We start from the raw sequence: 26,320 nt of genomic DNA on the forward strand, positions 1-26,320 counted from the left end.
ATATCTACACGTTGCCATGTTATTATTTTGTGGGCCATAGCGAATTTACACACACTAATCATCATTAATTTCATCTTTTCCCTTAATTAATCATCATTAACAAGAGAGTGTGTGAGAGTGAGAGGTTCTTTTCTTTACCTTTCTTCCAAAATTCAACACTCAACCAAACCAAGTTTCGAACTTGAACTTCAATTCACGCTCACAAAACCAAAACCCTATGTCCTATCACCATGAATTTCATTTGGCTGAAGATGAATTTCTTGAAGAAGTAGATAATCAAGAACAGTTTGATGGTGCTGGTGGTGCTGATGATGTTGCTCTTGATGAATATGAAATGGTTTATTTATTTATTTTGATTTTGCCCCTTTTTTATTGCTTGATTTTTGTATCAATTTTGGGGGAATTGTTTTGGTTTTGATTGGTGATTTTGATTGGAACAGCTTACTAAGGTGACTGATACATCAGCTGCACAAGCAAGGAAGGGGAAGGATATTCAAGGGATTCCATGGGAGATGTTGAATATCACAAGAGAGAGTTATAGGTTGACTAGGCTTGACCAGTATAGGAATTTTGAGAACATTCTCACATCTGGAGAGACTGCAGACAAGGTTTTGTTTGTGTTTTTTGTTTGTTGTATAAATTTGTTTCGTTAATATCGTATAGCTGAATTTGAACAAATTGATATCTATGAAGCACAAACACCAGACTCTGACATTGACACCGATACGTTAACACCGGTAATAATTTGAAAAAATAAATAAATTGAACGCAAAGCAGAAGTGTGTTGGGGTGGTGTCCAACACTGACACGGACACGGACACACGTTTTTTCAGAGATGTCGGTGTCACAAGGATCGCTATTGTTCTGCGGTAATCATGCCATTTAGTTCAAAGTGCAGGGTTGTGAAATTGATGCTATTGCGGTGTTATATTGCTTGTAGTATAACATGGTTTGGACAAATTTATATTTTCCGTCATTCACGATTGGAAACACTGGTTGAGGTTGTTGGGAGGTGGGGAAGTAGTGTAAGAAATTGTTTGATAAATTTTTGATACTGAAAAGGTTTATGTTTCTTTGTTTGGTGTTCTAGGATTGCAAAGAAGTCGAGAAGGGTGACAAGTACTATGAATTCTTCTATAACACAAGGGTGGTTAAGCCGACCATCCTTCATTTTCAGGTTTGTTGATTTTTTTTTGTCGTATGCTGCGTGCATGGAATGATTTCTTAGGTTACTATGTTGTAAAATAGTGGCAATAGTGGTGCTATAGTGAGTAGCGGTTTTTGTTGAGTTGGCTATGAAAATTGCGATGCTCTCGTAATTTGCCTATTCGGGCAATAGCGACTGCTATAGTGTAGTGTTTTTTTTGTTGAGTTGGCTATGAAAATTGTGACGCTATCGTTGTTTGCCTGTTCGGGCAATAGCGGCTGCTATAATAGTGTAGCGTTTTTGTTGAATTGGCTATGAAAATTGCGATGCTATTGTAATTTTCCTATTCGGGCAATAGTGGCTGCTATTCCAGTTTTAGTTAGCGGATGTAGCGGCAAAAGCGGCAAAAATTATAATTTTAGGGTTTTTAAGTAATAAAACTGGAGAGTCAACGTGTATGCCATGCATGAACTATTTTTAAAATAGAAAACTGAAGAATCAACATGTATGCCGCGCATGAACTAGTTTTTAAAATAGAAAACTGAAGAGTTAAGAGTTATCTTTCTTTTCATATAGTTTTCAAGCCTGATGACATGTTTTTTTTTCCGTGGAATGCAGCTGCGAAACTTGGTATGGGCTACTTCAAAACATGATGTATACCTTGTCTCTAACTACTCGATTATGCACTGGTCATCATTGAGTGGCAACTTGTCCGAGATTATAAACTTTTCCGGGCATATAGCTCCTACTGAGGTAATGCAGTCCAGTCTCTTGCAAAATCTTGTATAAAGAAAGAGGTATTAAATAGCGGCACTGTAGCAATATGACAGCCGAATTTTAAAAAAATCACCATTGTTCCACGATATGAAATTTAGCACGAAGTGTTGTCGAATAGCGGCTAATGCTATAGCTCTATAGCGTAACGGAATTTGAACAGATCGATATTTTCCATGATCGACAACCCTGATTGATGCAAGACTTGTTTAAAAGTCCAGAATTTCTGAAGCTGTTCAATGTACATGTGATTAATGAAAACGGAAAAGTTAACATGGTTCGTTTGAGAAAATACGCAAGTTAGAATTAATGTTATATTTGTTTGGTCTTTTAGAGATGTGCAGGAAATCAGTTGGAAGGATTTTCCCAGACACAGATTAGCACATTGGCTGTTAAGGATAACTTTCTTGTTGCTGGTGGCTTCCAAGGAGAGCTTACTTGTAAGGTACGTCCACAGGATTTGTGCCTTATCACGTTATCACATACGTCCACAGGATTTGTGCCTTATCACATTATCACATACGTATTTCTTTCGGCTTCTGATACTTCATAAGATTGCTTTATGTATTTGTCAAAAATTGCCCGTTTTGTATGTGTTCTATTCTCTATCTGATTATGGGGTGTGTGGGCAATTGGCATATATATTATATATTTATGAGTGTGACTTTGGTGAGAATATTTGTTATTGTAAGAAATGAGAACAATCATAACTAGTGCAGTCAAGATCGAGTGCTGGGCCGTAAGAGTACGATCTTACGTGCCAAGAATGGCTGAGTGTTATGATCAGAGAAAGATTGTTTTCATCGCCGGTGTGGTCAAGGTCGAGCATTTTGAAGCAAGATCTTTAAAAAAAAACGTTTTGGGCCTTTTTTTTTGGGCTTGAATTATAATTTTCTTGTTTTTGTGTATGCATCTGTATAAATATATATGAAATTACCATTTCACCCTTCAGTAGGATCTTACATGCCATGCTAACGATCCGAGTTTTACGATCTTTTACAAGCCGAGCGATCCTTCTTAAGATCTCGTGCTTGACTACATCGATCATAACCATCCGATTAAATTAAATATGGTATGTGTGGTCCAAATAGTACTTTTTTATTAAACGTGGATTGCTTTCACTCATCCTTTTATTGCTCGCGTCTTTTCCCTCCTTTTGGTTTTCACAGCACAAAACATGACTTATCTTTTTAGGAAACTTGCGGATCGAAACGGTGTAACAATAAATAAAATGATGCAATATGATTAAAAGGCATAATGAAAGGCAAACATAGAAAATCCCCAAAGAAAAAGAAATAAAATCTGACAATTAAAACAATGGGTACAAAAAAAAGTTTCAAACTTCATATATTTTATTAGTTCTAAATCTATGCACACAATATTTAATGAGAAACATAAGAAGAAAGAAGCTATTTCAAAGCTCGTCATTGATTTTCGTTTTTTCGTTCTCTTTCTCGATTTTTAGCTTTTAATTCGACCTGTTTATTGGGCTTTAGGTCTAATTCCATCCGAAGCTAAAAATAGCTGCTATAGCGGCGCTATACCGCTATAGGTTAGCGGAATTTGGACAAATCACTATTGTTCCACGATACTCTATTTAGTACCAAATGTTGTCAAATAGCCGTTATAGCACTATTGCACAACGGAATTTTAATAATCCTCTATTTTCCGCAATCCGCAATTTTGTGGATTCCCTAAACCTTACGAAGACCACTTCGACTATATCTCTACTCAATGTGGCCTTCACTGGACTAAAAAGGGGCACGTTTTTGTCGGAATTTATATTATAGATCGTCAAGGTTGGATATTCGTGAGTAGTATTTAGAGAGGTAGCGATGAATGTTAGGAACAAATCTTCTTGCAGAATATTATTGATTGAAGCTTATAAAATCTATATATTGAATGCAGCGTTTGGATAAGGAAGGAGTAAGCTTTTGTACGCGAACAACGCATGATGATAATGCTATAACAAATGCAGTTGAAATATATGAAAGCCTGAGGTATTTCTCATACTATCTATATCTGACTTTATTTGTCTTAGTTTGGAATGATGTCTGACCCGGAAACTTTTGTAGTGGTGCAACTCATTTTATAGCTGCTAATAATGATTCTGGCGTTAGAGAATATGACATAGAAAAGTTTCAGCTTTTGAATCATGTGCAATTCCCTTGGCCGGTGAATGTAGGCACTCTCCAACCATTGATTTGATATTTCGCTTGGCTTTTAAAAAATATTTGTGATTTTAATTTCACATTTACTCATGATGCAGCACACATCGATCAGTCCTGACCGTAAACTAATGACTGTTGTGGGGGACAACTTAGATGGACTGCTGGTGGATCCTCAAAATGGGAAGGTACATGATTCCTCTCTCACCAATTTATTGATTTTTTGTTTTTTGAGATTTTCTTTTGGTAAATATTCTATTCATGTTTTTAATTAGTTTCCTGATATTATAATTTTCCATGCATTTTCTAATGGATCAAAGGATTTGCTTTTTATTCCTTATTTTTTGTGAATTGTTCTGATTATTCAAACATTTAAGTGTGTGTCTTTGAGAGTGTGAAACAAGCAAAGGTTTCATAGAACACAGATGCTGTGATATGGTTGTTCAGGAGTAGTCAATAGCGGCGCTATCCCGCTATAGCCGAGTGGAGCGGAAGCCGGCCGCTATGAAGAGCCTTAGCAATGCAGAACATTATAGCGGCCGCTATAGGATAAATAGCGGGTAGCGGGGGGCGGAGCGGTTTCTGTCCCGCTATCCTTTTCTCTTATGAAAAACCGAAATTAACCATAAAATTTAAGACGTTGTAAGGGTAATTTTGAGTTTTTCAATCAAATTTGAGTTGAGACTCAACCCTAACCTCTTCCTTCACCGACGATTTTGCACTTCAGCCATTCCCAAGAAAAATCAGAAGTTCCTCCCTCACCTCTCTCTCTGCACTTCGTTCTTCCCTCTGCATTTCATATGTTTATAATTATTATTCATGTAGTTTATCCAAAAAATGATAAAATAGCGTCCCGCCATCTCATTTTTTGGATCGGCCGCTCCGCTCCGCTATCCGAGATTGACTACTCTGGGTAGTCACAGTGTTAACATTCATAGGAGTAGTGAATGCATAAATTTATCAAGAGATCCTTTTGGATAAACAACTTAATTAAGAGTATATAGTATAAGCATTATCCTTTAAGTGTTTATGTATAAGATATTTTCATAACTTTCAGAAAAAATATAGTTAATTTGTTTTATAAGCGATCTTGGAGAGCTTATAGAAATAAGTCGTAATTATAAGTCGTAAACAGCTTATGGACTTGTCAGTTGTAAGTTCTTCCAACCAGCTAGTCTCACAAGTGCTTAGGTCAGTAGATAAATTTCAATGAGTGAATCCAAATATGTTTAAAATTGCAAATTACAAATGTAATAAAAGTGAAAACTGGTCAATTATAGCTTTATCATGGTTTCTAAAAGCAAAATGTTTGAGACTAAGCTTCTGATAACATGTTTGAGACTCGTTTAATATTTTGTAGACTGTCGCAACTTTGACTGGTCATCAAGATTACTCCTTTGCATCCGCATGGCATCCTAACGGCCACGCATTCGCAACCGGGAATCAAGACAAGACATGCAGAGTATGGGACGCTAGAAATGTGTCATCTCCACTCGCCATTCTCAAGAACAACCTTGGTGCGAGCCGGTCGATTCGGTTTTCTTCAGACGGACAGTACATGGCTGTTGCTGAACCTGCTGATTTCGTGCATGTCTATAATACAAAGTCGAATTACGAAAAAAGTCAAGAGATCGATTTCTTTGGCGAAATTTCCGGAGTTTCGGTAAGTCCGGATGATGAGTGTATGTATATTGGAATATGGGACAGGACTTATGCTAGCTTACTACAGTATAATAAGAGACACTCATATCATTATCTGGATTCTTGCTATTGATCTTGGTTACTTTTTTTCTTACTTTTGGATTGATGTTAATTTTATAGAGCATTGTGGAATTATAGATATACTTTACATTTTGGTTTTGGTAGTATTTTTTTGTGTAAGTCATATAAATCAGGCCTCATGTTGTATTTCTAAACTTTTGATGTAAATGCCACCAGAAAAAAATTGGGAATTGCTTGGTTATATTGTTTTATTATTATTTCCTTAAATGGTTTTATATTATAGCAAAATAGAGAACTATGATTGAACAAATAAAGGTATTCTTTATCTAGAATGCTTGGTTAATGTAATGACACAGTATGCACTTCAACACCGATAATTTCATAATTGAACATAATCAAAATAAAAATATCAATGTTGAGAGTGGGATTTGAACCCACGCCCTTTCGGACCAGAACCTTAATCTGGCGCCTTAGACCAACTCGGCCATCTCAACTTGATGGCAAAAATTCAATTTGATTTACTAAATTATCTAATCATATTTGGTAAAAAAATAATAGTTATAAGAAGAAAGTGTAGTTGGAAAAAAATATAACAAGAAATGAAATGATTTTTTCAATGTTTTGGTAGAAGAGAAAACAAAATGAAGGAAAGATAAAACCAACAAATATAAAATATTATTGTTTAAAATTGTAAGTGTTACCTCCACGTATTCAATGATATTTGCATATTTGAAATTGAAACATCAATTTCAATTTCAAGAAGTTAAAGGATTTGTTTATTTCAGACAATTTAATTCTCAAGGTGCTTTGTGATGACATACGATTATAGTGAATTTTGTTTGAATTGTGTTTTCAATTTTAGTTAATTTGCTTTGTAGGTTCCACAAATAGAATTTTTTTTGATGTTAGATGTAAGCAACATGTATCGAAGGACATGAATGAAGCAACGGTAGGTTTGTGGAGAATAATTCTTTATTCTATTTCTACAAAGTAGTACAAGAAGAGTTTGAGCAAACATGTAATTAACCATGTTGTTGTTGATATTTATGTCAAAGACACATGATTGATTTCTTACAAAGAAAAATTTATTGTTGCATGGACAAATTGAGTGATGTCTATCGGTAGTACCGCGACAATCATGTATGTGATGCTATATTCAAATTTATAACATTAAGTATGTGTGTTTAGGATTTGACTTATTTGATTATGAATGTAATTATGCTTTCTAACCATTTTTGTGCATTACTATAAAAAAAAAGTATGTCGTGACGTGATTTTCACATCACAAAGATGAAAATCACGTCACAAAGCAAATTTAGCGTCGTAGTTATTCACGAGGTAGTAGTTGTGATATCTTTTTTGTCATGTGAAAATTACGTTACAATTTCAAGTAGTGATTTTCATGTCACAAAATCCTGCTGCAATTCTGCTTCTACTTTACTGCACGTCAGGTTTGCAGATCATGATTGCAGATTTTTTTACGTGAATTTAACGTCACTAATATCATTTTTGCGACGTATTTTCCACGCCACTCATTTAAAAGGTTATTTCTGATTAACGTTGTGTTTTTCATGTCACAAATTATTTTTTATTAAAAAAAATATTTATAAGTTTATTAATTACGAAATTAATAATAATTATTTATAAATTTATTTATTATGAAATTAATAATAAAAAAATTATAAATTTATTTATAATAGATTTTTTAATTTTAATCAATAATAAAAAATACTAATATTTACAAATAATAATTAGAAATATTAATTTCAATTTAAAATGATTAAATTCAAAATAATTAAAATTATTTTACAAAAATTAATATTTAAAATTAAAATAACAATAAAAAAATCAATCAACATCATCATCCTCATTATCATCTATAACTTCGTCCACATCATAATTATCATCATCCCATCCCCATCACCGTCCAATTAATTATTTGTTTGGTTCCCTTGTTGTGAGATCAGTTGTCGCATTACTTTCTACATCTCAATTTGTCTCTTCTTCATTTCCTCCATTTGAGCGTTTATCGCCGCCTCACATTCTGCCGCCTCGTGTCTCGCCTCAATTAGCGTCAATTGTCGCACTATTTCCATCATTTGGGGTGTCAATTGTTGTAGACGTGACAATCCTTCCCCATCCGTAACTCTTTTAAATAATATTCTATTCCCTCCTGGTCTGTAGTTCCCGACCAAAGATCCAACACCAAATAAACACCCGTTAGGTCATTTCCCGTCAATTACTAAATTCCAAATGTAAAGATCCACATGATCATCAATCAGGTCTGAACCTATTGGAGTATACCGAGGATTTTAAACTAATTTTTTTGCGAGCAATGTGTCATAGTCCTTCTGCACATAGAAGAAAAAAATTCAAATTAAATATAGTTTAACCAATATAGAAGAATTAAATAAAATAAAATAATGAAATATAGCCACTTGATTTTCACGTCAAAAACATTAACTTAGTTGCCACATGAAAATTACGCCACAACTTTACCATTAGATATTAAAAAAACTTAAACAATTTATTCATACATAGAAATTAACTTAAATAAAATAATACAATATAAACAGCTTACCAAAGCTAATTTGGTACGTTCGTCAACAACTTTTTTTGATTTTTTGGTACGAGTCTTTGCAACCAACTCATTCATTCGAGTGTGTCTCCCTAAACTTAGACTAATTAATAAAATTATCTTAAATTAAAATTATCTAGTAAATCAAAAAATAACTTAAAGAAGTAGTTATAATTATCATGGATCGAGCATGTTCGGTGATACTAATGCTTCTAACTGCAATGAGATGACCTCCCTATTCAGATGCTCACATTTTCTTTGTATTTTCAAATCTTGCCTTAAAACCAGGTGTATCCCAATAGACAAGAAGTTCATCAAAAATTTCATTTCCTATCTAGTTAGGACAAGCACCTTGCTCTTCCTAACCACGTCTCGCACGTCGTAGCATGTCAGAAAGTCAGACTGTTGTTCTGTCCCACCATTTTTTTTAATCCTATCCTCGTCAATTGTATTCTAAATACATTTTTCCTACAATGTTGTAAGACATTCAAATTAATTGTTAGATAATTATAATTAAAAAAGTAATTAAAATAACAATAACTTAAAATAAATTTTTTATACCTTAAATTTGCTAAACCAAACCTCTTTATCATTCTTGGAAAGTTATCGAAATCTCTTTCAATTTTTTTTATACATTGGGCAGCAATCCGACTCGACTCAAAACTAAACAACAACAATTTAAATAAGTATTATTAAATCTAAAAAAAGACAACATGTTTACTTAAATTAAAAGTTTATGAATTTGAAACTTACGATTTTCCACTCAGTCAAATATAGTATCTTCCATCAATAATCTCATACTCTAAGAAGGATGAAGAAAGAGAATGAAAATTGGTTATGTGCGTGGAGGAAGAACAATGAAAATATATAGGGAAACCATCAAAGTGAAAATCACGTTGCAACTAAGCGACGTGAAAATCACGTGGCAACCTAAATATGAATGTTGTGTTGCGACGTGAATACAACGTCAGTAATACTGAAATGTCAAAACGATAATGATCCTCACCAAACATCCATTCAAACAGTTAGGATTCTCACGTGATCTCTGTTGATTTTCTGAAAAGTATTTTGCGACGTGAATTACACGTCACAACTATATATATATATATATATATATATATATATATATATATATATTTAATTGAAATACATTGACCGTGTAAAAGGATTTTACACCGTCAATTAATCATAGCCGTTGAATATTGAAATAAGTTTGACTTTTACTTTAAAAATCTATAAAGTAATGCAAACGGGTGATGGTGATGAATCGATTGTGTAAAATTTTTTACACTGACAGTGTATGATAATTAATCTCTCTCTCTCTCTCTCTCTCTCTCTCTCTCTCTCTCTCTCTCTCTCTCTCTCTCTCTCTCTCTCTCTCTCTCTCTCTCTCTCTCTCTCTCTCTCTCTCTCTCTCTCTCTCTCTCTCTCTCTCTCTCTCTCTCTCTCTCTCTCTCTCTCCTCTCTCTCTCTCTCTCTCTCTCTCTCTCTCTCTCTCTCTCTCTCTCTCTCTCTCTCTCTCTCTCTCTCTCTCTCTCTCTCTCTCTCTCTCTCTCTCTCTCTCTCTCTCTCTATATATATATATATATATATATATATATATATATATATATATATATATATATATATATATATATATATATATTAATTTGAAACCCCCATGTTAAATAACTGATGCCTTTTTTTATTAGAAAATATTTGTTACGACGCGATTAACACGACGCAACGATTTTTTTAAAACTTTATAACAACCCACCATCTGAAAAGGATGGTTCTTTTATTTAATTATTAAAAAATATTAGCGACGTGATTTTCTTGCCACATGATTTTCACGTCGCAATATCATGACGTTGGAAGATGATTTTCAAGTAGTGCGTGTGTGTGAAAGTGTGTGCTCGCGCATATACTTCACAACCATAAGTTATCTCACACCTTGATTTATCACTCATTTTGAGTCATTTAAATAAAGAATAGAAGATCAAAATAAAAAGACAAGTGATAATTAGATTTATAGGATTTGAAATAATATTAGCCTTTAAAATGGAACCCATAAGCCAATATTTATGTGTAAACAATGAAAAAAAATATCAATGTTGAGAGTGGGATTTGAACCCACGCCCTTTCGGACCAGAACCTTAATCTGGCGCCTTAGACCAACTCGGCCATCTCAACTTGATGACAAAAATTTAACTTGATTTACTAAATTATCGAACCATATTTGGTTAAAAAACAATAGTGATAGGAAGAAACTTAAAAAAGAAAGTGTAGTTGAAAAAAATATAACAACAAATGAAATGATTTTTTCAACTTTTTGGTAAAGGAGAAAACAAAATGAAGGAAAAACAAAACCAACAAATACAAAATATCATTGTTTATAATTATCGGTGTTACCTCCCTAGAAATAGCGTATTCTATGATATTTGCATATTTGAAATTAAAACATTAATAAATTTTTTGTTGGGTATTACATAAGTTAAAAGATTTGTTTATTTCAGACAGTTTAATTCCAATATGATTTTGTGACTGTCACATGAATTTAGTAATTTTATTGGAATTGTGTTTTCAATTTCAGTTAATTTGTTTTGTACGTTCCACAAAGAGAAAAATTTCTATGTTAAAGGTAAGCAACATGTATTGAAGGACATGAATGAAGCAATAGTAGGTTTGTGGAGAATAATTCTTTATTCAATTTCTATAAAGCAGTACAAACAGAGTTTGAGCAAACATGTATTAACCATGTTGTCTTTGATACTTATGTCAAACATATATAAAACTAACATGGACTACAACTTCTTCATCACAATCACCTTACTCATTGTTAACCTCCACTCTTACACCTAGCTGCCATCAGCCATGGTCAATAGAAGGGCTTTATCTTCTACACCAAAAGGTACCAGCAATATCATTGATGCCAACGATCTAGCAAAGATGTGTGCTGTCATAGATGAACTACACCGTCAAAACCAGACACTAGAGGGCAATGTCTACAACATCAGACATTGCCAGCAGGAGTCCAATCCCACAAAGGAGATGGAAGTTCTGGATCCCTAGCCACTGTTAGACGAGATGTGGGGGGCGCATGCCCCTGAGGGATTCAAACCTCATTCTTTGGCAAGTTTGATGAGTGTAGTGATCCTTACGAGAACGTCGCCTCCATTAACACACAAATGACCATTATAGGAGCGCTTGACTCCCTGAAGTGCAAGTTGTTGTCTAGCACTTTAAGGGACGCCATCCTATGATGGTATAGGTCTACCCTGCACCTCCATTGCCAATTATTAGGAGCTGGTAAAGAAACTTGTACGCCAATTTTCGTCAATTATCATAGAAAGACGTCTACCACCAGCATGTTCAACATATGGCAGGGTCCACCAGATTTGCTGAGGAACTATCTCGCTCGGTTTAGCTAAGCCAACATCAGGGTCATCCCACCAAACCAAGAAATGTTTGTGGTGGCTTTCCAAAATGGACTCGAGGCAGGAAACTTCAAGGAGTCTCTCACCTAGAAGCCAGCGCTTTCGTTGGCGGAAATTGTCACCAGAGAAGAATGTTATATAAAAGGAGAAACAACAAAAATAAGGCGTAAAACATCAAAGAGCATGTTCCCAACTGTAAGAAGAAAATTTGGTTCTGCATCTGGCCTTTAGTTTTGATGATAACAATGCATTATTTCTTAAAGAATAATTTTGTACACTAATGGGTTTTGTCTAGTATGTAGCTTTTGCTAACAAGTTCTGATTCTAAAGCTTTGACGTGTGACGTCATCAGATTCTGAAATCAACACACTCTGATTCTGAAGAGATACAAATGCTTTATAAGATCCTGTCAAGTTCTAGGAAGATCTTAGACAACGGTTCTAATGAACGTTTGTGCTAAATCTTATGGCTGTGACTCTGATTGAAGAGCCTCTGAAGGATTGTTAACCTTCAATGTTCTATGCTCAAGTTCTTAAGATTCTGAAGAACAAGATCTGAAGACTATGAAAACCAGGTTCTGAGGAACTATGTCAAGACTCTGAAGACTGAGGTTCTGAATATTATCTCAATTATTCTCTTGATCCTTCTAAGCATGCTTCAACATTATTTCATCAGAAGCCTATGAAGATTAGAAGATAAGATCAAAAGGTTTTACGTCAGGAAAATAGTACATAGTACAAGATCACCCATCCCCCCACTATGCTGGTTTTGTGGGCTAAGGACATTACTATTGCACCATTTTGTCTCCTATATGCAAACCGTTATACAAAGAGACAAATATAATTTTCTATTCCAATTCTACCCTCCAATGAATCTTTTAACTGCCTATATAAAAGAGACTTGGAAGATTGGAAGATGTTGTTCATTCACTCAAGCTAGTTCATTGTGCATTACTAAACTCATACACAACGCTCATTACTGAACTTGATTTATTTGTATATAGTTTTTTTAAACACACATAGAGTTTTTACTCGTTATTATGCGAGAAATCCATTGTACTTAACTTGTGTTAATCTGCTTTTCTAGAAGCAATATTGTAAACACAGTCTTGTAAATCTCAAATTGTTTGAGTGGTTTCCTTGAGTGGCTAGGTTTTAGTCAGATAGACTCAAGAAGACAAATACGGGTTGACTTTGTGGTGTTTGTAATCAGTTTCGATTATAGTGGATTAAGTCCTTGTTGAGAAGGAAAAATCACCTTGGTAGGGTGATCTGGAGGTAGCTTCGTTAACATCGAACCAGTATAAAAATAACCTTGTTATTTTTCTTGTTCGTGTTATTGTTTGATTGAATTGGTTTTTAAAAAGCTTTCTTTTTTAGAAACCCAATTCAAACCCCCATTTCTTGTGTTTCTTGTCACCTTCACCAACATCGAAGGTTCACGCAAGAGGAAAAGTAATTATACCTCTCCCATCAAATACAAAACTACATTCAAGGGAATATGCAAGAAGACAGAGAGCTTCACGCCTCTTAACACTCGTCGTGAACATATATGTCGTGAGGTTCTTCACATGGACAACATTCCCACACCTCTAGCTCTGAAGGCAGATGTAATAGGTCTTTAACCAGAAAGATAGTGAAAGTTCCATAAAGTCAAGGGACACCATACTGAGGATTATTACCAATCAAGAAAGAAATCAAGAGGTTAATCCATGAGAGACACCTTAAGAAATATGTGAAGGGTGACTCTTGCAATGGGCCAGACAACTCCGAATCGTGAGGGCAAGATGACGCTCGAAGCCCCAGGACCAACGAAAAAAAGGAGACATCCCAAGGTGAGGGTAGTAAGATTGTGCGTTACATGCTCAACACCATAGTAGAAGGATTTTTTGGGGTAGGGGAAACTAGCTTCACCCATAGAAGGTATGCTCTCCAAATTCTGAATATAGATGACCTCTCCGACGTCGAAGGAAAAGGAGAAACCCAAGTTCCAAAATCCAGAACTGCCTTCTCTGAGAAAGATGCATCTGACATCTACACTCATAATGATGACCCTATGGTCATTACCATCATATGCGACAAATGGGATATCAAAAGAATTCTCGTAGACCAAGGAACTTATGCAGGCATTCTGTATTGCGAGGCGTTTGAAAGACATCGTATCAACCTAGAAGACTTAAAGCCCTTCAAAGTTTCATCGATTGGATTCTATGGTGATCAGGAACAAGTAAAAGGATACATCATGCTGAAAATCATGTTTGGAGAGCAGGACCAGGCCAAATAAATAAAGATCAGGTATTTGGTTATTGATGATCCTTTTTCTTACAATATGGTTATAGGGCGACCAACTCTTAACCAACTGGGTGCCATATTACCCACTATGTATTATACATGAAGTACCCCCTCCCGAATGGGAAAGTAAGAGTTATCCAAGGAGATCACCATAAAATGTTACGTAGAGAGCCTCAAGCTGAAAAGGATCGAAACTCTAGGCGTGAAAGCCAAGAAACTGGGCTCAAGAATAAAGCCACCAAGAGTATCCTCCAAGGGCGAGGATGATCCCTCTCCAAGTAGTAAGGAGATCGTAGATTTAAGGTCTTGAAGGAATGTCCTATTAAGACACTCACATTGCTATTGTTTATTTTTTTTGTATCTCTATTTATCTATTATGTTGTTGATTTTTATAAGCGAGTATTACATCTCTTATGATTGTAAAGACAAATTATTTTAATGGGTACACTTTTTTCCCTCTGCGCTTTTAATAGGGAGAAGGTTTTTAATAAGACACCTCATTTTATTATTTTAGAGAATTTATCTTTGCTAAATATTCCCTACTTTGTAAGAAACCTAAAAGCTCGAGAGAATATTGTCCTATGAGGAAATTAAAATGTTGGATCTTTAAGTAGGATCCTTTCTACCCATAGAAGCGATCAAAATGTAGGATCCCTAAGTAGGATCCTTGTTGCCCATAGAGGCGATCAAAGTGTTGGATCCCTAAGTGGGATCCTTTCTGTCCATAAAGGCGATCAAAATTTTGGATTCCTAAGTAGGATCCCTGACGCCTATAAAGGTGATCTAAGTGTTGGATCCTTAAGTGGGATCCTTGTCGCCCACAAAGGCGATTAAAATGATGGATCCCTAAGTAGGATCCTTACTGCCCATAGAAGCGATCAAAGTGTTGGATCCCTAAGTGGGATCCTTTTCGCGCTTTGGGGAAAACTTTCTTTATGATAGACTTCTTGGCGAAGATCCTTGCCGCCACTCGAGGAAATATTTTTAACGTCGGACTTCACGGTGAAAATACTTGTCGCCTCTTGAGGCAATATTTTTTATGTTGGACTAGATGGAGAAGATCCTTACTGTCCCTTGAGGCAATATTTCTTTATGATGGACTTCACGAAGAAGATCCTTGCCACCCCTTGAGGCAATATTTGTTATGTTGAACTTCATGGAGAAGATCCTTGCTACCCGTTGAAGCAATATTTTTTATGCTGAACTTCATGGAAAAGATCCTTGACGTCCCTTGAGACAATATTTCTTTATACTGGACTTCATGGTGAAGATCCTTGCCACCCTTTGAGGCATTATTTTTTATGCTGAACTTCATGGTAAAGATCGTTGTTGCCCATCAGGAAAATACGAATAAGTTATCAAGCATCTTGCCTGAAGGACTTATAATCTCATTAGCCAGGCTACATATAACTTTGCATGAGGGACTTAGATTTCCCAGACTATTTATTCTCTCGCCTGAGGGAGTTGGAAATTCCTCGAGTGGGATCAAACATAGAAATCTTGCTCTACATGCGTGACCGAAGTCTATCCTAAGAGACCTAGTCATAAGTCTTGTTTGAGGGCTTGATAAAAGTCTTGCCCGAAGTGTCTAACGCCTCTCCTGAAGGGCTTATAGTCTCATCATACATTCTACATATAACTTTTTATGAGGGACTTAGATTTCCCAGGATATTTAAATTCTCGCCTGAGCGGTTAGAGTTTCCTTAGGCGAGATCGAATATAGAAATTTCTCCCTAAAGGTGCGACTGAATTCTAGCCTAAAAGACTTAATCATAAGTCTTGTCTGAGGGCTTGATAGAAGTCCTGGACGAAGGGTCAATGCCTCGCATGAATGACTTGTAGCCTCATCATCAAGGCTACATAACTCCGCCTGGGGGACTTAGGTTTCCCAGGCTATTTAAACTCTCGCCTAAGAGACATAGAGTTTCCTCGGGCATGATCGAACATAGAAATATCGCCCTAGAGGCACGACCGAAGTCTAGCCTATGAGACTTAGTCACAAGTCCTGTCTTAGGGTTTGATAGAAGTCCCGCCCAAAGGGTCAAACGCCTCACATGAAGGACTTATTGTCTCATCATCCAGGATGCATATAACTTCGTCCGAGGGACTTAGATTTCCCAGGATATTTAAACTATCCGCCTAAGGGACTTTAAATTTCCTCAGACGCGGCCAAACAATATGACTTTTTCTAAAAAATCATGAGCCTAATAGGCTCATCATATGACACATATCATCAGGAAACTTAAGACCTCAAGATACTCACCCGTACAACGATCTTAAAACACTTCATCCTCTATCAATGATCGCGTGCTTGAGAGACTGTGTAGTGTTATATTTGTAAAAGATCTAGTAAGGACAACCATATGTCGCCCTCTGGAGAGGCGACAACAAATGTCACCCTCTGGAGAGGCGACAACAAATGTCACCGTCAGAGAGGTATCACCTTACTCCAATGCCTTCCTCTCGCCAAATCACGGGAAACACGGGATAAGACTTTTCTTAGGAAAAGAGAATTCAGGGTCAATAGTTGACCCACACCCCCTTGAAAATAGGGATTGAATGGTTCACCATTGATTGAGTGAACGACGACCTTTCCCAAGAAAACCCTAGGCACAAAGCATATATAAATACCTCTCCCCCAATGGGAGAAAACACATATCCTAATTCATACACTTATACCTAAGCACCAAAAACAATACAAAACCTCTCACCTCACATGAGCAAATCCTCTAAACCACCGTAAACACCATCATACAAGATTTCTCTCCGCCGTGGACAAAACCTAATCACCAAAAATTATTATATATCTACTAAAGACTCTGAATATCGTTGCTCTTGCATGGATAACATATACTTGTATTTTTTAACTAATACAAATAATAAGGGGTAACGAAGGAAATTGGTATAATCAACTCCAAAAGTAAAATATGATTTTAAGTCTAAATTGATAATGTAGTATTTATATTTGTAATGACAAAGGATTTGGAAATAATGTCTGATGGTTGGACTTGTCTTGTTGTCTTCCAAATACCAAGGAGAGTAAATAAAGGGTGTAAACTTCTAAATGGAGAAATGTGAGATGAGAGCATTCAAACATTAAATTTACTTGCTTATTACCGTTCAAATTTTTATTTTCACTTCTACTTGTACAATAAGACATAGATAAACTCCGGCACACATCAATCACTCACAGATAATTGATTAAAAATACATACGTTTAATTTAGTAAAATTGACTTGCAATTTATTAGAAAATAGATAGAGTTACATTTTTCTTAAATAATTTATTCATAAAAAATATTAATTAAATAATAAATCATAAAAATTACTAGGAAACAAAAATTAAAAGAAAAATGGATATATCTTTCATCTCTTTTGAAAGAATATTTTTATATAGATTATACATGAATGTTTATTAAAAATATATTTTTAATATTGAAGTAATATACATAGATTTAATTTGAAAATTTTATTCAAGCCCTTCAAAACCATCTTTCCATATAATTTTTGTATTCCACAAATTATAGAGACTTTGTAATATTTAAGAAATTATTCTAAATCCATCAATTCTTTTCAATTTGTCTTATTTTTCTCAAAAATACTCCCATCCAAAATTCTAAAAGAGATGTATTTTATGAGATTTGTATTGAAATTTTACTCCACTACTCAAATAATTAAATTGTTCTTTATAGTGTATTGTAGAAAAGAAGAATCTTCTAAGCACTTGTTTTCAAATTTGTTACAGTTATTCATTTGAGAAAGAGATTTGTTGGTGTTTTCAAGTAATTTGGATGACTTGCTGTTGAAAATATTGGAAAGAAAGAATATCAGGGAGTTTGCTCAGAAGATGATAGTGATTGATTGTTTGCTTGATAAAGTTAAGATTTTAGTTTGGTGGTACTTGAAGGCCAAGAAGAAAGGTCTCAACTATGATATGAATAGTTGGGGTTAAATTCCTTGATTTCTTCAAGGATTAATGATCTGTTTGAATAAGTTTTATTTTTTTGGTTTTCAAAATCTATTTTATAAAATTATTTGAGAAATAAAACATGTTTGCTAATCTTAATTATGAAAATTATTCTAGAGAAAAAAATTATTTGATAGAATTATTTTCAAAATATATTTTAAAATAAAAAAAAACTAAAACTTGTTTTATATACTTTATCATTTTATAATTTTTTTAATATCTTTTATTTTAATCTAGATGTTATGGATCGACCAAAAGACCCAACTGACCACTGTCCAATCTATCTCCAGTCTACTCTACTCGATCTATAATATAAAAACAGTTCACATGCCATGAAAATGTACACCATCTCTGATCTTCAATTTCGCTTTACTCATCTTGAATTTTGAACTGACTTGGGCGTTGGAGTGCTAATCATGCAAATCCATCCTGTCGCCGTTAAAGAGATCAGAGTCACTGTCCGAGGCCAACAATTATCCATCTATCATCATTTATGGTTCCTTCACAGAGCTAGAGCATCCATTTTTGGTTCCCGGACAAAACAAATGCGTCGTCTGTGAGAATCGACTTTTGATTCCTGCGATTTTAGAACTAATATCCGATTCACTAGTTCGTAGCCTTCTTAGGTTACCGAATCCAAAATGCATTCAATTTTCGACTCCAACGATCTTCATGAATCACGTCGTTTTTTTTCAATTTCATCGCTCATAACTTCCTCATATCTCATAATTGGGAGCACTCATAAGTGAACACGGAGATCCCGTATCCAGTTTGGTTTACTCACCATTTCCTCCTCAATCTTTCCGTTAAGATCTTCATCTCCTTCAAGAAATCCGCAAAATAGTAGAAGAAAGGATTTGAGATCAAGATCTAGGGTTTCACCGGGGTATGGAGGTAATTTCCATGAAAGTCAGACCGAAGCCTTTCAATCCACCTTCCGACCTAGTTGTGCCCACACTCCCCATCACTGTCAGGGTGACATCGAAAGAAACCACAAGTTCATAGTTAATGGCACTCGGATACCGCAAGTTCGTAGTTAGCGTATGGTGCCGATCTAATGCCAAGGTGTTTCTTTTGGATGCTACAAGATTCCCACTTGATGCACCAGGGTCCCCTCAAGCCAGATCAAAGAGCAGAGGCCTACAAAGCGCACCCAGAGGGATGTATCCTAGACTTCATTTATCAGGGGACCGATCGATAGTAATATCCGACCTCCACTCAGAGTCCATGTTCCCAAGGAGAGATTGGATAAGCCTATTATCGAGCTCCATCTGTGCTCGAAGAAGTCAACCCTTATGACAGATTAACCACAGCAGGAACCCCATATCTATTTTAGGTAAATATCCACTCTGAAGGTGGAAATAAGTCAGGGAATCTTAACCCAGACAATCAAAAAGCGCCCTGCCAAATCATCGGATAAAGTAATTCAAAGAGCCCAAAGATCAATGGACAACGTCAAGCTACGTCCCTAAAGTCGACTATCCAACATACGCCGATATAAAAATGCAAGGAAAATTACCTTGGACACTGTCTGATCAAGGGAGAAGTTTCGAAGCACTAAATGCATTCAGCCCGGAACTCCAGAGAAAGACAACGACTGAAGACTCCGGACACTGTCTGGTCACCCCGAGGTCATCATCAAGGGTTATCCACCCTGACAATAATTCATTTATTTATAACGAGTTCAATACATTATTAAAACACACACACACACACACACACACACACACACATGTGTGTGTGTGTGCACTCATGCATGCACCCCCTTACACACACATCTCCCTCTCACCAACGACTTCCCTTCTCTCCTCAAAATTAACTACACTCAAGATAGATTGAGTATCAATTCTTCCTTTCCTCACTTCAGTAGGGGCACCTCACCAGGGCCAAACCCTTCCTCATAGCCAAGCTCTTGAAACCAAGATTTCATTTCCTCATTCTTTGTCACCTCTTCCGGAGAAAGAGAACCAATTGGGTATAATAGTAGCCAACATCTTGGCTGAAGTGGATATTAGACCACTAATTCGGGTACGAAAAGTCACAATAGCAAAGAGAATCGACAAAGATGTAGCAGAAAACAGAGTGAAATGTAAAAGTGAGAGGATTCACCAATATAACACGTCTTAGGAAATTTCCCCAATCCAGAGCGAATGGATCGAACCAAGAAATGATCGATTGAAGGTAAAAGAGCCCCTAATTACGAAAGTTATCAAGAGAGGTGCACCTCAAACGAAAAAGACTAAAAATAAGCTAAGAGAGGGCTTCCAAGATTTGTACTCGACACACAATTGAAAGACCCTCACATATTCGCATGACTCTGGGTGAAGTTGGGAAGGGGAAATCTTCAAACATTTCAGGACGACTACCTCAAATTTAGAAAAAGGCAGTCGAAACCCTACTCTTGTAAATAAGCATTCATAGAAATGGGTCATTCAGTCATCAAAAGAACTCTATATCCTTTTCCCTCTTAGAACTGGAACGAACGACCATTCAGAAGGTTCACTGACCATAATGTTAGCATCACTGATGGCGGCCTCAATGCTCAGAATCGAGGAAGTACCCGCTAACTTTGCATCTACCCAGTCATACTCCGATATGGCAGGTCAACCTCGAAGATTCAAATGATATAGTACCTCAACATCGCTAGGCTCATGATCTAGCATATGTAGGAAAGTTTGAATGAAATCCATATCAAGGTCTTTCATTTTCAAATTAGCCCACTTTTCATTTTCCGATAAGGTAGGCGGGGGCATAAGGACCTCACCGCAACCTGTTCTCTCGCCAACATTTGATATAAGGGTATCTAATGACCCAAAAGAAGAAATTTCTCCCTCCAAGGAAGTGTTAGACACTCCTTGTTACCTAGAGTCATCATATATGGTTAGAATCTCTGGTCCTATGTGATCGTCAGTGAAAGAAGGGAGAGGAGAATTAGAGGATGGCCCATATAAGGTTTCCACTTTAGAATCTCTCACTGAATATTCATTATTATCACTCTAATTGACTAAATAAACGAAGATGCTATAAATCTTGAATGAGAAGAGTACCTTGTTAAAGAAAGTTGATGAAGCAGGAGGAATGAAAAAGGCGAAAGCTTTAAACAAAACATTGAGTCACTTCTAGTGATATTCTCAAGAAGAACGGCCAAAGACATTTTCTCTGAAAAAAACTTCCAAATATTCAACTCACTCTATTTATAAGCAATGGAAGTCGAAGGGTCAAGACCAAATACGAACAGAGATCACAAGATCAACGACTAAAATTCCACTCATGGAAACACGCCAAACTCAAGTACACTTAAGCACTCTATGAGCTGCGCCACACCCTAGCTGGTCACATTATCACATGTGTCAGGGAGGGTGACAAAGCGTCCCAATGATGGAACTACATTAAACACACTTATTCCCCATTAATTTTTTAAAAAGTGATCCCATGTGATTCGGTTATATTCCATACCCGATTAATCGGTCAATAATACTTAAGGCTTCTCTGAACCTTTCAGTGTCCGACAAAGCCTTGCGTGCAACTGTTCAGGACAGGCCAAAAGGCCCAACTGACCACGACCCAATACATCTCAAGCCCTCTCTACTTGATCCAAAATATGTAAAAAGTTCACACACCATGAGAAGATACACAATCTCTGATCCCCAATTTCACTTTACTCATCTTGAATCTTGAACTGACTTGGGCGTTGGAGTATTAACCATACATGTCAACTCCGCGCCTCCGTAAAGGAAATTGCAACCACCATTCAAGATCAACAGTTATCCACATTTCATCATTTATAGTTCCTTTGTAGAGTTAGAGCATCCATTCCTGATTCTGAAATGGAACATATATATAGTTCGTATTGTTTAATATTTATTATATTAAATTTAAATTTAAAATTTAATATCTATCTATATATATATATATATATATATATATATATATATATATATATATATATATATATATATATATATATATATATATATATATATATATATATATATATATATATATATATATATAAATATAATACTCATAGGCACATCTAATCTGCTCTATTTTGCATCAATTATTTTTTGTATTGTATCTACAATACGAATATTTATTGAATATATCATAATTATTTTTTGCGAATCAAATAAGCAGCTTGAATTTCATTTGTAAATAAACAAATACAAGGTATGCGTAATTGTGTATATTATATTAATAATATTTTGGGGATAATGTTTTAGACATGTGACCTCTATAATTTACGAGTTAAATTTTTCCAATTATTTTCTCTCAATTTCATAAATAAGAAACTAACTCTTTCTATTTAGAAAAAAATGAGTATGCAATGACAATGTTGAATACTGCATTAGTTTTTTTTTTAATATTTCAAATAACACTCTTGTTATTTTATTTTGAATTGTAAATATTTTTTCCTTCTAAAACATATTCAAGTTGAATAACACATAAAACAAATACAATTAGTAAAAAAGAAAGAATAAAAATACAAGGATAACATGTTTTTTTATCAAAATAAATAATTTTTTTAAGTATTATGAAACATGGATAAAATGTATTGTAGATTTTATTTTCCGTTTTATTTTCAATTTTGATACATTTGAATTCATAAATCAAAATTGATTATGTAGTCTTATAACTGTGAAGATCTTAAAATAAGGTGTACTCGCTCAAAAGCTGTATCGATCTTGCGATGTCTTCAGGAATCTCCCCAAGTTACCGATGACATGTAAGTGTGTCAGTTAAAGGAGAGAGAATCCTCCACTACTTCTGAAAGATAGGTGGTCAATAACTCCTCCTAATTAGGGGGAGTGTTGCCACCATTCGAGATTACCCAAACCCTAGACCCAAAGGGCCTCTATAAATATTCCTCCTGTTAAGGGGAGAAGGGACATATCTTAAGTCATACAAATCATTACACCTCTAAAGCATGTTACTTAACTCACATCATCCCCTTAAAAGCTTATACCTAAGCACTTCATTCATCTATAGAGCCTCTCATTTCATGTGAGCATGACTCTTAAAATCACAATAAAAATATCATTGTACATGGCTTCTCGATGCTGTGGGCAAGCCCTAACCACCCATAATTATTATAAACATACTAAGGCCTATGAGTTTAGAATTCTGTTAAAAAAAAGCTGACTTGACGTTAGTCCCTAGGGTTATAATTCTATTTTAAAAAATTGACTTGGCTAACGACACACACATGGAAATGATTTATATTTTTTTGTGGTTAATGTTGAAAATCCACCACAACCTATGGAGAATTTCTATCAATCTTGATGAACAAGCTTGTTATCAACCACACAATGAAAATGAAAATAAAGGAACGATTGAGAAAGAAAGAAAAGAACGTTGGAGAAGAAGAATATTTCTGTAGAGTTTTCCCTCCGCCCACAACCCGTTGAAAACTTCTTTATTCACTTTGCAACTGCAAAATTCTGTGAATACAATATTATGATTTCTTTCTTCTCTTCATACAAGAATAAGGATTACTCCCTCTATTTATAGATTTAGGTTAATTTGCTCCCTAAGTCAAAGCCTCAAACTATAAAAGCCCAAAATAGTTAACACTACTAAAACAACATGCTTCGACACTTTGACACACTAATACAACTCAACACACTAGGTGATTCGACACTTCCTTGCTTCCATCGAGCAACATGCTTCGACACAAGGAATTACAATTCAACAATTAATACATGACTTATACAATTATTATTTAATTCCACGTTGACTAATTATTATTATTTAGTTTTTTGGTGTTAAATGATAAAAGCCAAAATTTTCAAATTTTTTCCTTCAAAAAATGGTCCCAAAAGGGTTCGAACCATAAACCTTATATTTAAGGCAAAAATGCCTTTGTACTAAGGCACTTGTGTTTCTTATTTTAGATTTGCACGCATATGTATATATTACATAATGGGAAGGAGGACTAAATCCAAAAATGAATTATTTTTACAATTTGGACTTCTTCTTCTTCCTCTCCTCTAATTCATATTCTTCTTCTTCATCTACACCTTCATTCATGACTACATATTCATTTGGTAACTTGACTCTGTTTCAAATCCTCAATACATATGAGTTTGAATTCATATCTTCATGCCCAACTTTTATACAAATCCATAATTTTTTTAGATCGATGAGAATATATGTGTTTGTTTATGAGGTATTCATGTATGTTTATTTAGTGCTCTACCATTTCAAACCATAATCATTTTTGGTAATTTGATTAGGTAACTTTACTATTTACTCTTTGTCTCATAATCTTCACCATCATCTTTCATTAAAGTTTCATCTTCATGTTTGTTTTTGAAGTAAGGTTTGGATTCTTAGTTTCTCAAAGTACCAATTTGATTTTTATGTGCATGATGGTTAAGCATTTTCCAAAACAAATATACTCCTGCACGTATATACACCTATGCAATCGCACTCATGCATTTTATGTATGTGATTATCATTATCATGCTCCTATTTCATGAACATCAATTAGTGTAAACAAGTGTTGCAAGTGCGTGATCTTTCTCGAGAACAAGAACTGAATATCAAGTTTTATATATTACAATTTCGGTGCAAGCGTTTAATAAAGTGAGCTCATGGCCAAGTGGAAAAGGTGCAGGCATTTTAACCAAAGGGTGTGGGTTTGAATCCCACAAGTTACAAAAGTTTATTTTGTTAAATTTGTCATTGCCACGTGGACCAATAAAAAATAATTATATAAGACATGTATTAACCACAGAAAAATATAAATCATTTTCACGTGTGCGCCATTAGCCAAGTCAGTTTTTTTAAACATAATTCTAACCCTAGGAACTAACGCCAATACAAAAGTGAGATTTAGGGACTCAGACAAAAAAAAAGATATAGGGACCAAAATAAAAAACTCGATAACTTACAGGGACTTGAAGATTATTTAAGCCTTATTATAAACATACTAAGGCCTCTGAGTCTCCCTGCCCTTGTAGGGGGAACACACATACATGTACTTTTTGAATAGTATAATTACGTCCACCCTGGGACCCTGATAAAACTATCACAAACCATACTCTTTTTATCATCATCACCTTTCTGTTGTTACCATTCACTTCTACACTTAGACACTTTTATCCATGGTTAACATGAGAGCTTCATCCCTTACTCCAAAAGGTACAAGCGATATCGATATGTCGACGCCTTAGCGGAGATGCGTGTCACCATGGACGGATTACACCGTCATAACCGGACGTTGGAGGACGACATCCACATCATTAGACAATGCCAACAGGATTCCAATCCCCCAGAGGAGATGGAATTGTAGGACCTCCAACCACTCTCAGACGAGATTTGGGGGGCGCCTGTCCCAAAAGGCTTCAAACCTACCTCTTTGCCCAAGTTTGATGGGCGCAATGATCCCTAAGACCACATTTCCTCCATCAATACATAAATGACCATCATAGGAGTGTCCGAATCCTTAAAACACAAGCTTCTATCTGGAACTTTCAGAGACATTTACCTCATACGATATATGGTTTTATCACGTGCTTCCATCAACAACTACTAGAAGCTGGTAAAGAAACTTGTACACAGTTTTCCGCTAGCCACCACGGGAAGATGTCCACTACCAACCTATTTAACAAAGCCACCATCAAGGTCATCCCACCAAACCATGAGATATTTGTGGGGGCGTTCTAAAATAGACACAAAGCGGGATACTTCAACAAGAACCTCGAATAGAAGCCAACATTGTCGTTGGTGGAAGTGGTCACCAGAGTTGAGTGCTACATAAAGAGAGGGGAAAGAAACACCAAAAAGAAGGCATGTGGCTCCAAGAAGTGCATTACCAAAGCTAGGAGATCACACTATCAGAGGAAGAACAATTATACCTCAACCATAAGGACAAGATTGCATTCAAAAGGGTAGGTAATGAAATAGAGAACTTCACACCTCAGAACTTTTGTCGTGAGTAGATCTAGCATGAGGTACTCCATATGCATAACATTCCTAGTCGTCCCGCTTCTAAGGCATATGTGATGGGTTTTGAACTAGAAAGGTGGTGCAAGTTCCACAGGATGAAGGGACATCACACTGAGGACTGCTACCAGGTCAAGATTGAAATCAAAATATTGATGCAAGAGAGGCACCTCAAGAAATATGTGAAAGGAGACACCTCCTACTCATCATACAAATCTAGTTCGCGTGGGAGAGTTGACACTGGAAGCCCCAGGCCTGGCAAAGCCAAAGAGGCACCTCAGGGCGAGGATAGCAAAGTTGTGCACCAC

General features: G+C 35.6%; 1 protein-coding gene and 2 non-coding genes across 3 annotated transcripts; 1 reads left to right on the forward strand and 2 right to left on the reverse strand.

The window, feature by feature from the left end:
• Positions 1–81: 81 nt before the first annotated feature.
• Positions 82–6,052, forward strand: LOC127128831 (uncharacterized WD repeat-containing protein C2A9.03). Its single transcript, XM_051058196.1, has 9 exons — positions 82–337; positions 441–608; positions 1,091–1,177; positions 1,766–1,900; positions 2,256–2,366; positions 3,830–3,921; positions 3,997–4,102; positions 4,191–4,277; positions 5,450–6,052. Exons 1-9 carry the CDS (start codon positions 218–220, stop codon positions 5,861–5,863), a joined length of 1,320 nt encoding a protein of 439 aa, XP_050914153.1. The 5' UTR covers positions 82–217; the 3' UTR covers positions 5,864–6,052.
• A 172-nt stretch (positions 6,053–6,224) lies between these two features.
• TRNAL-AAG (transfer RNA leucine (anticodon AAG)) lies at positions 6,225–6,305 on the reverse strand. Its single transcript has one exon. It is a non-coding gene; the product is annotated as a tRNA-Leu (tRNA).
• A 4,175-nt stretch (positions 6,306–10,480) lies between these two features.
• Positions 10,481–10,561, reverse strand: TRNAL-AAG (transfer RNA leucine (anticodon AAG)). Its single transcript has one exon. It is a non-coding gene; the product is annotated as a tRNA-Leu (tRNA).
• Between the last annotated feature and the right edge of the window lie 15,759 nt (positions 10,562–26,320).

Source organism: Lathyrus oleraceus, chromosome 3 (assembly GCF_024323335.1).
Source record: "Lathyrus oleraceus cultivar Zhongwan6 chromosome 3, CAAS_Psat_ZW6_1.0, whole genome shotgun sequence".
NCBI lineage: Eukaryota > Viridiplantae > Streptophyta > Magnoliopsida > Fabales > Fabaceae > Lathyrus > Lathyrus oleraceus.

What these genes read in the sequence shown, in the direction of transcription:
- LOC127128831 (XM_051058196.1), top strand. Translation starts at nt 218, where the DNA reads ATGTCCTATCACCATGAATTTCATTTGGCTGAAGATGAATTTCTTGAA. An exon ending in CGACCATCCTTCATTTTCAG is followed by an intron (nt 1,178 to 1,765) that starts GTTTGTTGATTT and finishes CGTGGAATGCAG; the next exon opens with CTGCGAAACTTGGTATGGGC. An exon ending in GGCATATAGCTCCTACTGAG is followed by an intron (nt 1,901 to 2,255) that starts GTAATGCAGTCC and finishes TTGGTCTTTTAG; the next exon opens with AGATGTGCAGGAAATCAGTT.